Here is a 14808-nt window from a genome sequence, read left to right as displayed (position 1 = left end):
TATTATAGTTATTATTGTTATTGTCATTGTTGTTATTATTATTATTGTTGTTGTTATATCTATTATTGTTGTATTATTGTATTTATAATTTGTACAATTAACCTCACTGTGGTTCGACCCTGATCTTGCCGTGTTATTTGTTACTTCGACACTCCTGCTCTTGGGAGAAGACATCAATCTTTTAGTCGTGTCAGTGGGCCAATAAAATCCACAATGTAAGATTTTTGCAGCTGTCTTTTTTGACGAAAAATGACCCCCACATGCCTCAGAATGACAAAATTTAATGACATTACTTACCTCATTGTCGGGAATGCATCTTCGAAATATTTGATCAGGACAATATTTAAATAAATAAGGGTCATCCCAATAAAAGTTCTTCACTTTGTTCTAGAACTTTCTTTTGTCTTGGGTGCCCCAATATGCTGGCAAATGTCCTGAAATAAGAAAATTAACAATATTAGCAAACCAAGGCATTGTAGTGACAGAAAGTAAAGATTCATCAGGAAAGTAGTCATCGATTGGTGTGATGTTAGATTTTGAATCAGTTGTCAATCTTGACAAATGATCCGCGACAACATTTTCGGTGCCTTTCTTATCCTTGATTGTGATATCGAATTCTTGAAGTAACAAAATCCACCGCACCAATCTAGCTTTAGAATCCTTCTTAGAAAGAAGATATTTCAACGCTACATGATCACTAAAAACAATAACAGGTGAGCCAACAAGATAAGATCTGAATTTTTCACATGCAAATACTACAGCAAGTAATTCCTTTTAAGTGGTTGTATAATTTATTTGAGTACTATTTAAAGTTTTACTTGCATAGTAAATCACATAGGGTTTCTTATCTTTTCTTTGTCCTAAAACAGCACCCATGGCATAATCACTAGCATCACACATTATTTCAAAAGGTAATGACCAATCAGGAGGTTGAATGACAGGAGCAGATGTAAGCAGGTTTTTAAGTTTAACAAAGGCTTCTTTACAATATTCAGTCCATTCAAAAACATTATCCTTTGTTAGAAGGTTACACAATGGCTTAGATATTACACTAAAATCTTTGATAAACCTTCTATAAAAACCAGCATGTCCTAAAAATGATCTAACATTTTTAACAGATTTTGGTGTTGGCAACTTGGCAATTAACTCAATTTTAGATTTATCAACCTCAATTCCTATTGATGAAACAATGTGACCAAGTACAATGCCGTTTGTTACCATAAAATGACATTTTTCCCAATTCAACACAAGATTCTTCTCTTCACACCTGTTCAAAACCTTTTCCAAATTAGTTAAACAATTATCAAATGAATCACCAAAAATAGAAAAATCATCCATAAAAATCTCAAGAAAACGTTCAACCATATCACTGAATATGCTAAGCATGCATCTTTGAAACGTGGCTGGTGCATTACATAATCCAAAAGGCATCCTTCGGTATGCAAATGTACCAAATGGACATGTGAAAGTAGTTTTCTCTTGATCTTCAAATGCAATTTCAATTTGGTTATAACCTGAATAACCATATAGAAAACAATAAAATTCATGACCTGCAACTCTTTCTAGAATTTGATCCATGAAAGGTAAAGGAAAATGATCTTTTCTAGTCATTGAATTAAGTTTCCTATAGTCAATGCACATGCGCCAACCAGTAATAGTCCTCGTTGGAATTAACTCATTTTTCTCATTTGTTATCACAGTAACTCCAGACTTTTTAGGTACAACTTGGGTAGGACTTACCCATTTGCTATCAGAAATAGGATAAATGATTCCATTATCTAGAAGTTTAATGACTTCATTCCTCACTACTTCTTTCATATTAGGATTAAGCCTTCGTTGCATTTCTCCAAATAAATCTTGTGTGTGCAAATCAAAGGACTAATTCCTTTTATGTCAGCTATGGTCCATCCTAATGCATTTTTGTGCATTTTCAGAGTTTGTAATAACTTACCTTCTTGATGAACATTAAGTTTGGAAGAAATTATTACCGGAAAAGTTTCATTTTCTCCCAAAAATGAGTATTTGAGATTACATGGCAATGGCTTCAAATCGGGTTTTGGTGGTTGAACACTTGAAGGTATGGACCCAATTGATCGTGGTGGCAATTCCTCAATTTTTGGTCTCCAAATATTTGCCTTTGATTCTTCCTGAAAACAAACCATTTGGAAATCTTCAGATTCATTAAACTTAGTTTCATTGGAAGAATTTTCAAATTGATCGTAAATTATTTTTTCAATAAAATCTACTTCCTGTAAATCATTATCATCTCTAGGTCGCTTGCAAATGTTAAAAACATTCATTTTTAATGTCATGTTTCCAAAAGATAACTTCATCACTCCATTCCTACAATTAATCAATGCATTAGAAGTTGCAAGAAATGGACGTCCTAAAATAACAGGAATTGAATTGCATGCTTCAACAGGTTGTGTATCCAAGACAATAAAATCCACAGGAAAGATGAATTTATCAACTTGTACTAACACATCTTTAACTATTCCTCTAGGCATTTTTATAGATCTATCAGCAAGTAAAAGAGTAACAGAAGTAGGTTTTAACTCACCTAGATTGAGACTTTGAAAAACTGAATATGGAAGTAAATTCACACTAGCTCCAAGATCAAGTAAAGCTCTATCAATTTTATGTTCTCCAATAAAGCAAGAAATTGTAGGACAACCAGGGTCTTTATATTTCAAAGCATTATTGTTCTGAAGAATGGCACTTACTTGTTCGGCTAAGAAGGCTTTCTTTTTCACATTCAATTTTCTCTTTACAGTGCATAGATCTTTCAAAAATTTAGCATAAGATGGTACCTGTTTAATAGCATCTAGCAAAGGTATATTAATCCTTACCTGTTTGAAAGTTTCAAAGATTTTAGAATTGTCATTGACTTTCCTTTGTTTGGTCATGGCATGAGGAAATGGAAGTGCTGGTAGGGAATCAGTCTCTTCTTTGTAATGATCAGGTTCAACCATTTCCTTACCCTTGGAGACTAACTCATCTTCTTTCTCACAAGGTTCAAGAAAGGGTTTTTTAATAACCTTACCACTACGGAGAGTAGTGACTGATTTGACTTGATCCAGATGTTGGCTTCCGGAATTGCTTGTACTTGAATTGTATTGCCCCTTGGGATTTTGCTGGGGTTGAGATGGAAACTTACCTTTCTCCTGAAAACTGAGAGCAGATGTGAACTTTGCAAGAGTATCTTTCAAATCAGCCATGGTTTGAACATTTTGAGTGTTGATTGTCTCTTTCTTTTCAATGAATGCATGTAATGTTTCCTCAAGATTTCTTCTAGGAGGGGGAATATAAGGAGGTGCATATCCATGAGAATTTTGAAAATTATGTTGTGTTAGAAATGGTGGCTGTGAAGTTTGTGCATTATTGTTACCACTCTAAAGAAAATCATGATTTTCTAGAAAGTCTACTGATTAGTACTTAAAAGTGCATTTTTATCATGGTTTTATATCATTATTTTGCACTTGAAGTATCAATAACTCCTTAATTAAAGCATGTTTTATAATAATATATCTAATAATATAAGATACCTTTCATTTATGGTAAATGTTCATTTTAAATGCAGGCCTATCACATAAATGAAAATATTGATTGATGACTTTAAGAACTTAAATTGCAAAGGCAAAGAGATGGTCAAACTTAGAAAAGAGATGTCGGTGCAATCTAAACCGGAACACTGTTCGGTAATTGGGTCATATCTGGAGCTACAGATCTCAGATTTAGGTCCAATTTATATGGATGGAAAGGTAAGACATAGGCCTACAACTTTCATAGCCCAAGATCTAAAAAGGCCATTTGCAAGTCCAAATTGTAGCAACAACAAAGAAGGCCGAATCTGTCTTCCAGCCCGAGAACTATTCGGTATTTTTGCCATATCTGGAGTTTTAGAAGTCCAAATGAGCTGAATTGTTTACACAAGAAAGCTGAGAAGAAATTGCCTACAACTTTCATGTTTTCACCTGGCTTCAATTTTGACGTTATCAATGACGTTTTGGGCAGACACGAGAAGATAAGGATTGTCACCAAGTCAAAAGTTGGCCACCCACTTATCAATTAGTCATCAAATCAATAGTTCCCAATTTTGGCCTATAAAAGGAGGCATTTGCCATGCATTTAGGCATCTTGGTTTCCAGATCAAGATCATGCTCTTCCTTTCTCTCTTTGTATTCTTTGTAATGTTTATGCTTTACTTTCATTAATATTAAGTTTATACCTTTCATTTCCTTTCCTTTACTTAGTTAACTTTTATGTTCTTATTTTGTTTATCTATTTTGCTTTCTTTCATTATGTCTAGCTAAGTTAATTATGTCAAGGTGAAAAGGTTACACTAATGGTGTGAGAATAAGTATAATGTAAACAAAAGGTTACACTAATGGTGTAAGAATAAGTATAATGTAAACTTAATATGGACTTTAATGTTTGATACTAACATGTTTTATATTTGTTATCTTGTTCACTCTTTAATACTTTGCTTGTTAAATGATTAATCTTGATTTATGTTGTATAACACTTGGTACAACAAATGCTTGGCACTTTCATAGCCCATAATGTATGGTATAACCGATACCTGAGCTATGAAAGGAACTTGATTTGTTGTTAACATAAGTTATAATCATGAATGCTTGACGAAATTTACAAGTATTAGCATTAATTGAATAAGATGACTAATGTAATCATGTTAACAATATATAATATGATTGGAACCTCCTTTGTGTGTGGTTTCCAATTCAATAATAAGAGTTTATACTATACTTGTTTGATATACCATTAGTGGAACCTCTAACCTTGACATTTGTTATTATTATTGTTTAATCCTTACATTAATTTTCCATCTCCAAGTTCTCATCATCTTCTTCTTCTTTTTTTTCTTTATTATTATTATTATTACTACTACTACTACTACTACTACTACTACTACTATTATTATTGTTGTTGTTGTTGTTGTTGTTGTTGTTATTGCTATTATTGTTACTTATAATTGTTGTCTATAATTTGTACAATTAACCTCCCTGTGGTTCGACCCTGGTCTTGCTGGGTTATTTATTACTTCTACACTCCTGCACTTGGGAGAAGACATCAACCTTTTAGTCGTGTCAAGTTTTTGGCGCCGTTGCCGGGGAGGTAAGTTTTGTATAAATTATAATATTTATTTTATTTTCTTTTTTTTTTTTTACTTTTCTTGTATATAACTTTGTTTCATTTGTTTTGTTTGTCTTCATTTTGTTTTCTTCCTTCTTCTTTTGTTTTCTTCTTCCTTTTATTCTATTCCTACACATGCATGAGAGTGTGGTCACGTACATCAAGTGGTAGACTTTGTAGGATATCCTCATCATTTTCAGAAAATATGGTCGAAGAAGATAATCAATCACTTCATAATGAAAATAATGAGAATAACCGTGCTAGAACACTTAGAGACCACATGAATCCCACAAGAACAAGTGCACCATCATGCATAATTTTTCCTCCTGATGCATCTCATTTTAATTTTAAACCAGGTATTATTCAACTTTTACCTTCTTTTCATGGTTTAGAATTGGAAAATCCATACTTGCATTTAAGAGAATTTGAGGAGGTCTGCAACACATATAATAATTTAAATTGTAGCATGAATACCATCAGATTAAAGCTTTTTCCTTTTTCATTAAAAGATAAAGCTAAAAGATGGCTACAAAATTTAAGACCTGGATCCATTCGTGCTTGGGATGAAATGCAACAACAATTTTTAAAGAAGTTTTTCCCATCTCATAGAACAAACTCTTTCAAGAGACAAATCACCACTTTCACTCAAAAACCAGGAGAAACATTTTACAAATGTTGGGATAGGTATCGAGACTTGCTTAGTACTTGCCCTCATCATGGTTTTGAAACATGGAGATTGGTTTCACATTTCTATGAAGGGTTAACACCTAAAGATAGGCAAATGGTTGAATTGATGTGCAATGGTACTTTTAAAGATAAAGACCCTGATGAAGCAATGGAGTACTTAGACTTGTTAGCTGAAAATGCTCAAAATTAGGACACTGCGGGTCCATATGAGGCACGAAGTAAAACTCAACCTTATACATCTAGTGAAGGTATGTATAACCTTAGAGAAGATCATGACCTTCAAGCCAAGTTTGAATCTTTAGCTAGAAAAGTCGAGGCACTAGAATTGAAAAGGAGTGGTCAATTAAAATCTGTTGAAAACATTGTGTGTCAAATCTGTGAAACAAATGAACAATCAACCAATGATTGTCCAACCTTGCCTTCTTTTAAGGAATGTCTCCATGAACAAGCCTATGCTTTAAACAGTTTCCAAAGGCCCAACCACAACCCATACTCCCAAACATACAACCCTGGTTGGAGAAATCACCCAAATTTCAATTGGAAGAGTGAGAACAACAATGCACAAACTTCACAACCACCATTTCAAGCACACCACCATTTCCAAAATTCTCATGGATATGCACCTCTTTATGCTCCACCTTCTAGAAGAAATCTTGAGGAAACATTGCATGCATTCATTGAAAAGCAAGAGACAATCAATACTCAACTTGCTCAAAACATGACAGATTTTAAAGATACTCTTGCTAAATTAACATCTCCTCTTAGTTTTTAAGAGAAAGGTAAGTTTCCATCTCAACCGCAACAAAATCCCAAAGGGCAATACAATGCAAATGCAAGTAGTTCCGGAAGCCAACACATGGATCAAGTCAAATCAGTCACTACTCTACGCAGTGGTAAGGTTATTGAAAAACCCTCTCTTGAACCTTATGAGAAAGATAATGAGTCAATCTCTGAGGGTAAGGAAGGGGATGAATCTCAAAATTGCAAAGAAATGACTGATTCATCGCCAGCACTTCCATTTCCTCAAGTCATGACCAAACAAAGGAAAGTTAATCACAACTCTGAAATCTTTGAAACTTTCAAAGAGGTAAGGATCAATATACCTTTGCTGGATGCTATTAAACAGGTTCCTTCCTATGCTAAATTTTTGAAAGATTTCTGCACTGTGAAGATGAAACTGAATGTGAAAAAGAAAGTCTTTCTAGCCGAACAAGCAAGTGCTATTCTTCAAAACAATAATGCTTTGAAATATAAAGACCCTGGTTGTCCTATAATTTCTTGCTTTATTGGAGAGCATAAAATTGAAAGAGCCTTACTTGATCTTGGTGCTAGTGTGAATTTACTTCCATATTCAATTTTTTAGAGTCTCAATCTAGGTGAGTTAAAACCAACTTCTATATCTCTTTTACTTGTCGATAGATATGTAAAAGTGCCTAGAGGAATAATTGAAGATGAGTTAGTACAAGTCGATAAATTCATTTATCTTGTGGATTTTATTGTCTTGGACGCAGAACCTGTTGAAGCATGTAACTCATTTCCTGTTATTTTAGGATGTCCGTTTCTTGCAACCTCTAACGCATTGATTAATTGTAGGAATGGACTAATGAAGCTATCATTTGGAAACATGACATTGGAGATGAATATTTTCAACATTTGCAAGCAACCTGGAGATGATAATGATTTACAAGAAGTAGATCATATTGATGAATTAGTTTATGATCAACTTGAATCTACTTTAAGTAAAAATGAATTGGATGAATTTGAAGATTTGCAAATGATTTATTCTGAGGAAGAAATCACGGATGAAAAACGCACAGAAAATGTTGATGCGAATCTTTTATCAATAGTGACAACAAATTCGACATCTGACATCACACCAATCGATGATTACTTTCCTAACGAATCCTTACTTTCTCTTAGTCCAATGCCTTGGTATGATAAAAATATCAATTTTCTTGCTTTAGGAGATTTGCTAGCTGATTGGAGTACTCAAGACAAAGAAAAGTTTTTGAACGAAGTGAAAAGCTTTTATTGTGATGACCCTAACTTATTCAAATATTGTCCTGATCAAATATTTCAAAGATTCATTCCCGACAATGAGGTAAGTAGTGTCATTAAACTTTGTCATTCTGAAGCATGTGGAAGTTATTTCTCGTCAAAAAAGATAGCTGCAAAAATCTTTCAAAATGGATTTTATTGGCCCACCATGTTTAAGGACACGTATTCATTCTGCAAAACTTGTGAAAATTGTCAAAAGATTGATATTGGTCAAAAAGTTTTATTTTATAATTCTCAACTCTATGCATTCTCTAGAGAGCTAAGACCAAGATGGAGCAATCCTTATGAGGCCTGTGATATTGAGAATTCAATGAATGACAATGATTTTAAGGAAAATGGATATCGTTTGAAAGCTTACTTTGATAATTTTCCTAGTGAAAATGAATCAACTGGTTGGAATGATCTTATAGATAAAGGTTGATTATTATTTTTTTCACATTGTTTTTGTGTTTCTTTTTGAGTGATTTTTGCTAGTTTCTCTCACCCCGGTCAAATGGCGGACAACGGTACTCTGTGACTTAAGTCGGTTCTTTCAGTTTCCCACAATAACTGATATCTGTGTATATATCTATGCAATTCTTTGAATCTCTCTTCCAATTCTCATTTGTAAATGGACACTAATCTTGAAAAATTGAAAAAGTATTTTCCCGCTCTGCCTCAGAATGCGATTACAAAAATTTATCATGCTAGATGTCCAAGATTGAGATTGTTAATGAATCATGGAATTCCTAAAGATATTCGCTGGTTGATTGAAGCAAAGGTCCGATTATTAGGTGAGTCCTCTAATTTCTTTATTTCACACATGCCTCGAACAGGTAAAAGCACTTTTGCAAAGAAGCGTCGTGCAAAACGACTAGAAGTCTGTCATCGATGTGCTAGATGGACTTGTAATACACAATGTCGTTCTTTAGGAATGGTATCTATAAACCGTGAAGATAAAATACAATTCATTAAGGATGGCCTGAGTAAGGAGTCTTTAGATAATCTTCTATTGACTCTTGAGACGCATCCTAGTGGAGATGTGCATCGTGTAATTCATGATTTATAGCCACTATTTCATAAAGAACATGATCGACTTAGTCTTGGGAATCTGACTAAAAAAGACCATGTTTGCCAGTTTTTAAGAAAACTGGATGGGAAGCCTATCCCCGACCCATAGAGGGCGTTTAAGCCGTTCTTGGACGTAAAATCAAGGGAAGATGTGAGCCACAATCACAACTACCTGTACATACACATGCTTTTTCAAAAGTAAATAAATAAACAAATAAAAAGAGAGAGAGAGAGAGTGAGACTCCAACTGGCCTACATATAGGTGTTGTCATTGCCTTTCTAATTTCTCATCTATAAAACCCTTTCTTCCTTTCTTTTATTTCTACTCACCCATACATTCCACAAATAGAGAAGTGTGTAGAAATGGCAAGTTCCTTAAGTCATCAAATAAGAAATATTTGTGTTTTCGGTGGATCTAGTCCTGGGAAAGAAAAGGAGTTTTTACAATCAGCAAATCATCTTGGTCAGGTGCTAGCTGAGAGAAAGATTCATTTGGTGTATGGGGGAGGCAGTCTTGGGTTAATGGGAGGTGTGTCAATAGCTGTATTTTTAGGAGGTAGTCAAGTTTTGGGGGTCGTCCCCGAAGCTTTAGCACAAGGGGACATCATTGGAAAAACAATTGGAGAGGAACTTTAGGTCTCCACAATGTCGGCTCGAATGAATGCAATGTTTAACCATGCTGATGCCTTCATTGCTTTACTAGGTGGTCTAGGCACATTGGAAAAGATCTTTCATATTTCCTCTTGGGCTCAAGTGCACATTCACCATAAACCCATAGGTTTGTTAAATGTTAATGGTTATTATGATAAGTTGTTGTCTTTTCTTGATCATGCTGTGGAACAGGAATTTCTAACATCTTCTGCACGACAAATCATAATCTCTGCTACTACTGCTGAACAATTGATTGACCAACTACAATCTTTCATTCCTGTGATTGATCCTTCCATGAGTCGTATAAATTGGTCATCTACGGGAAGCCGTAAAAAGCTTAGATTGGATTTGAGCCTTCATTTGTGAATTTTTGTGTCTTTTGGTTTTATTATTGTGTTTTGTTATTTCTTATTTTTGTTTCAATGTGTTTCAGGTTTTGTCAGTGTTCTTTATTTCAGGTGATATCTTCTATACTTTATCTTTTTACCTTAGAACATTGAGGACAATGTCTCGTTTTGGTTGGGGGGAGAGGGTACTAGTTGATAAAAAAAATTATTTTTCATTTCATAAAGCATGTGCATAATTGTTGTTACTAAGATGGCAGAGTAAAGGAGCTCTTTTGTTAAAGTGACTCTTGAGATGCATCTTAGTAACCATTCTTAACAAGGTCTATTATAATACTTCCTGAAATATTCAGATTTACAAACTCTCGTATTGTTATCACTTAATTCTACTCACATACTTATTTAACATGTATTCTTAAACCTTAATTTACACACACACACACTTTAACATATGATTGTGGGTTGCATATTGGATTATTACATTATTTATATTCTTTTGTTAAAGGTAACAACTAAGGGAAAGGGATTGTATATAATTAAGAAAAAAATGTGAAAAAAAAAAGAAAAAAGAAGAAAAAAATGATGATAATAAAAATGTAGATAATCTGATTGGAACCTCCTTTATGTGTGGTTTCCAATTGAATAATAAGAGTTTATATTATACTTGTTTGACATACCATTAGTGGAACCTCTAACCTTGACATTTGTTATTATCATTGTTTAATCGTTACATTAATATTTCATCTCAAAGTTTTCATCTTCTTCTTCTCCTTCTTTTTTCTTTGTTATTATTATTATTATTATTATTATTATTATAGTTATTGTTGTTATTGCTATTATTGTTGTTTATAATTTGTACAATTAATCTCCCTAGGGTTCGACCTTGGTCTTGCCGGGTTATTTATTACTTCGACACTCTTGCACTTGGGAGAAGACATCAATCTTTTCGTCGTGTCAACAACCAGCCCCCCATCCCCCCCAAACAAAAATCTCCCTCATATCAGCAAATCAAGTTATATTTCTTGAAGTTTTGTGGTCACAACATCCGTATTCTAATTTACCGATGGATTTTATCAATTTTTGTAAGTAATTCTTTCTTTTTAAATCTTAACATTTAATTAAATATCAATTTAATTATTTATTTAGTATATGTATTTTGTTAGTAAATGTACATGTTTTATTGTTATTTGTCAAACAAACTTGTAGTATATGAATGTATAATTCTATACCTATTATGGTTTGTTTTAGATTTTGTAAGATTGTATTTGTTTGTCAATTGTTAAAATTTTATGGAACTACCAAAGTACATGTTAAATTTATATATTTTTATTTGTATGGACATTGATAAATGATAATGAATTTTTAATATTTATGAGAAGTTGTGATTGGTTTATTGAATAATCTCAAGGTAAAGTAATATTTTTGCAAGTTTATTTATGTAACTTAGTTAATTAATACATTATGTCATCATAATTTTATAGAGGTTCGATATAAATCATGAATGATCGTTCATGGATGTATCGAGATTCACCCCAATGATTGTGGAGGATACATTATTGTAACGGGTTCAGGGTTTTATTAATTTTGCAATATCTATTCTTAGAAATTTTACTAGAGACAGTATTAGGTTTCCATGCAGGAAGTGTTAAAATAAAAGGTATCTGCATCCAGATGTTATAATGATGCATTTTCTACCCAAAGGGTTTATGGAGAATTATCAATGTTGGTATGCACATGGGTTTATTTCTTTTTCTTTTTGTAAGTGACTTCATGATGTTGGGGTTAGTAGGTTGTTTAAGGAAGTTTTTCATGGTAGTTTTTGGTAAAAAAAAAGAGAGTAAAAAATAGATTTTTAAGCCAATTTTCCTTCAAATTTTTAAGCCACCGGATTCTAGACAACAACTAGTAGGCAACAGGGTCTGGATTTTCAACTTTGAATCTCGCAACAGCGCAAATAATTAAGAATTAATGAGAGTGAAGATGGCGAGGAAAGTTGCAGTCCTGGTAATGGCAGAGCGTGCCCAAGCTGGGCGTATGATATTTTCTTTTTTGTTTTTCTTTAATTGAAATCTATTTTCTTTAAAAAATAAAACGTTGAATGCTTATATTTGTACTGTTACATCCATCTCCCAGCTCAGGGATTGATTATCCTTTTTAAAGCATTAGAATTAGATTCATGGAATTTCTCAGCAATAAATACAGTGTGGTCCACCCTATCTTCTTGAATGAATCACAACCACCGAAAATGAGGTGATAAAAAGACCAACGAATCTTTAGGAAAACATCACCATCTCTCGTGCAAAAATAAATAAATAAATAAAAAGATTAAAACATGTTGCATGCTTATATTTGTATTCTTACATGCTTCTGCCAGGTCAACAATTAAGGTTTGATTATCTTTTTTAAAGAATTAGAGTTGGATTCTTTGTATGAAGAATTTCGCACCATAAATATATAAAAGATAATAATTAGACCTACGAATCTATTGAAAAACATACATCATCTGAATAGATTAATTGAGGACATTAATCCTTGAAGAGCTAACTTGACAACCAAATAATATATTTATCAATGTAACATGCCACATCATTTCAATTTAAACCACAAAATCTAACAATCTTAAATTGTGCTGAGCATCACTTCGATGGGTCAATCTTTTATCTTTATTTGTCCGTTATACTCTTAGCCTTCTCTATATATAACTTGCTAGTTTGCATCATCTTTCACAAGAATCATTCTGTACCACAATGGCTTCATCACCCTCTTCTCTAGTTTTCAAAGTTCACAGACGCGAACCCGAGCTGATCAAACCAGCGAAACCCACCCCACGTGAGTTCAAACTGTTATCTGACATTGACGATCAAGAAGGCCTTCGATTCCACATTCCACTCATACACTTTTATCGCCACAATCCCTCAATGCACGGGAAAGACCCCGTCAAGGTCATCAGAGAGGCAATTGCTAAGACACTAGTGTTTTACTATCCATTTGCTGGTAGGCTGAGGGAAGGGCATAACCGCAAGCTCATGGTGGAATGCACTGGGGAGGGTATCCTGTTTATAGAAGCTGACGCTGATGTTACACTTGAGCAGTTTGGCGATCCACTTCAACCTCCATTTCCTTGCTTGGAGGAGCTCCTCTTTGATGTCCCTGGCTCTAGCGGGGTGCTAAACTGCCCTCTGTTACTTATTCAGGTAAATTTTCTGTATTTTTGTCCACTACGCCGGTCCAAGACTTTGTCCGTGTGATCAGCTATTAGCAGCAAAAAATATTAAGGGAGCAAGAAATCCTTCTGTGTAGACTGCTAGCAAAATTATAAGCTATTATATTCGTGAAACCTACCATGATTAATATTATGTTCCCGCTTTGTGTTGATGATCTATAAATTCCAATCCACTAGTCAAGTAGGCGTAATTCGCTAATAAATCCAATCATCAAATCATCTAACAATCATCTAGGTATATGCTGTCTAATTTATTACGCAAATTGGCAGGTGTCACGGCTCAAGTGTGGTGGTTTTCTCTTTGCCCTCCGCCTCAACCATACCATGAGTGATGGCCCAGGATTAGAGCAATTCATGGCAGCGGTGGGTGAGATGGCCCGCGGAGCCAACGCCCCCTCTGTCCCTCCAGTGTGGGAAAGACATGTCCTTAATGCAACTGACCCGCCTCGAGTTACATGCAGACACCTAGCGTACGAGGAGGTAGCTGGCTCCACGAGCTCAATTCTTACACATGATCATCTGGTTCATCGTTCATTTTTCTTTAGCCCTTCAGATATAACTGCTCTTCGAAGATTGGTCCCACCTCACCTCAGCCATTGTTCTACTTTCGAAATATTAACGGCATGTCTTTGGATATGTCGGACCATTGCCCTCCAACCCCATCCTAATGAAGAAATGCGCATAATTTGCCTCGTCAATGCAAGTGGAAAATTTAACCCTCCATTATTACCAAGAGGTTACTATGGCAATGGTTTTCTTCTTCTAGCAGCAGTAGCAACTGCAGGGGAACTTTCGAGAAAGCCAATTGGATATGCTTTGGAGTTGGTAAGGAAGGCTAAGGCGGACATGACCGAGGAATACATGCGATCTACAGCTTCTTTGATGGTGAGCAAGGGAAGGCCTCTTTTTACTGTGCCAGGGACCTACATAGTGTCGGATTTGAGACATGTGGGATTTGAAAAGGTAGATTTCGGATGGGGAAACGCTATATATGGCGGGACTGCAAAAGCCGCCCCTGAACTTGCAAGCTTTTATATTCCATTTACAAATAAGAAAGGAGAAGATGGGATCGTAGTACCATTCTGCTTGCCATCTCCTGCTGTGGAAAGATTTTACAAGGAGCTTGAAGGCATGCTAAAGGGACAGCTAGTTAGCGGTGGATCAAATTCCAAGTTAATCGCATCTTCTTTATGAATTAAATTGATTGCTCATCCTCAAACTTAAAACTTATATATATTTTGATTAATTTTATTTATTTTAAAATTAATAATTATATAATTATATTATAACCTTGAATAACTATATTATAACCTTGGAGTTTATAAAATTTAAATTAGTAATGTTTAAAGAATAAATTTAAGATCTGATTAGTTGAGTTACATACTTTAAAATTTATACACTTTTATTTTTGCTAATTTAAAAAATAGTTAGATATCGATATTTATTTGCTAATTTTTAAATTAAATTTAAAAACACAAAAAAAATACTTGATTTGTTTTTTTATATAAAAAAATTAACAGACCAACAATATGTGATCAAGTATTTTTAAAATTAAACAAAGTGGTTTGGAAAAAAAATATAATAGTTTTTTTTGTTTTTTTAAATAAAAAACTCAAGGCAATTAGTGTTTTTTATTTTTAT

At 34.0% G+C, this 14808-nt stretch overlaps 1 protein-coding gene across 1 annotated transcript; it reads left to right on the top strand.

Moving 5' to 3' along the window:
* Window positions 1-12602: 12602 nt before the first annotated feature.
* LOC105114396 (benzyl alcohol O-benzoyltransferase-like) lies at window positions 12603-14440 on the top strand. Its single transcript, XM_011010927.1, has 2 exons — window positions 12603-13138; window positions 13438-14440. The coding sequence occupies exons 1-2, from the start codon at window positions 12692-12694 to the stop codon at window positions 14359-14361; spliced, it is 1371 nt and encodes a 456-aa protein (XP_011009229.1). The 5' UTR covers window positions 12603-12691; the 3' UTR covers window positions 14362-14440.
* The last annotated feature ends 368 nt before the right edge of the window (window positions 14441-14808 follow it).

Source organism: Populus euphratica, unplaced genomic scaffold, assembly GCF_000495115.2.
Source record: "Populus euphratica unplaced genomic scaffold, PopEup_1.0 scaffold522.1, whole genome shotgun sequence".
NCBI classification, from domain to species: domain Eukaryota; kingdom Viridiplantae; phylum Streptophyta; class Magnoliopsida; order Malpighiales; family Salicaceae; genus Populus; species Populus euphratica.
The sequence above is the reverse complement of the archived record's forward strand: the minus strand, read 5'-3'. Positions and strand labels throughout refer to the sequence as shown.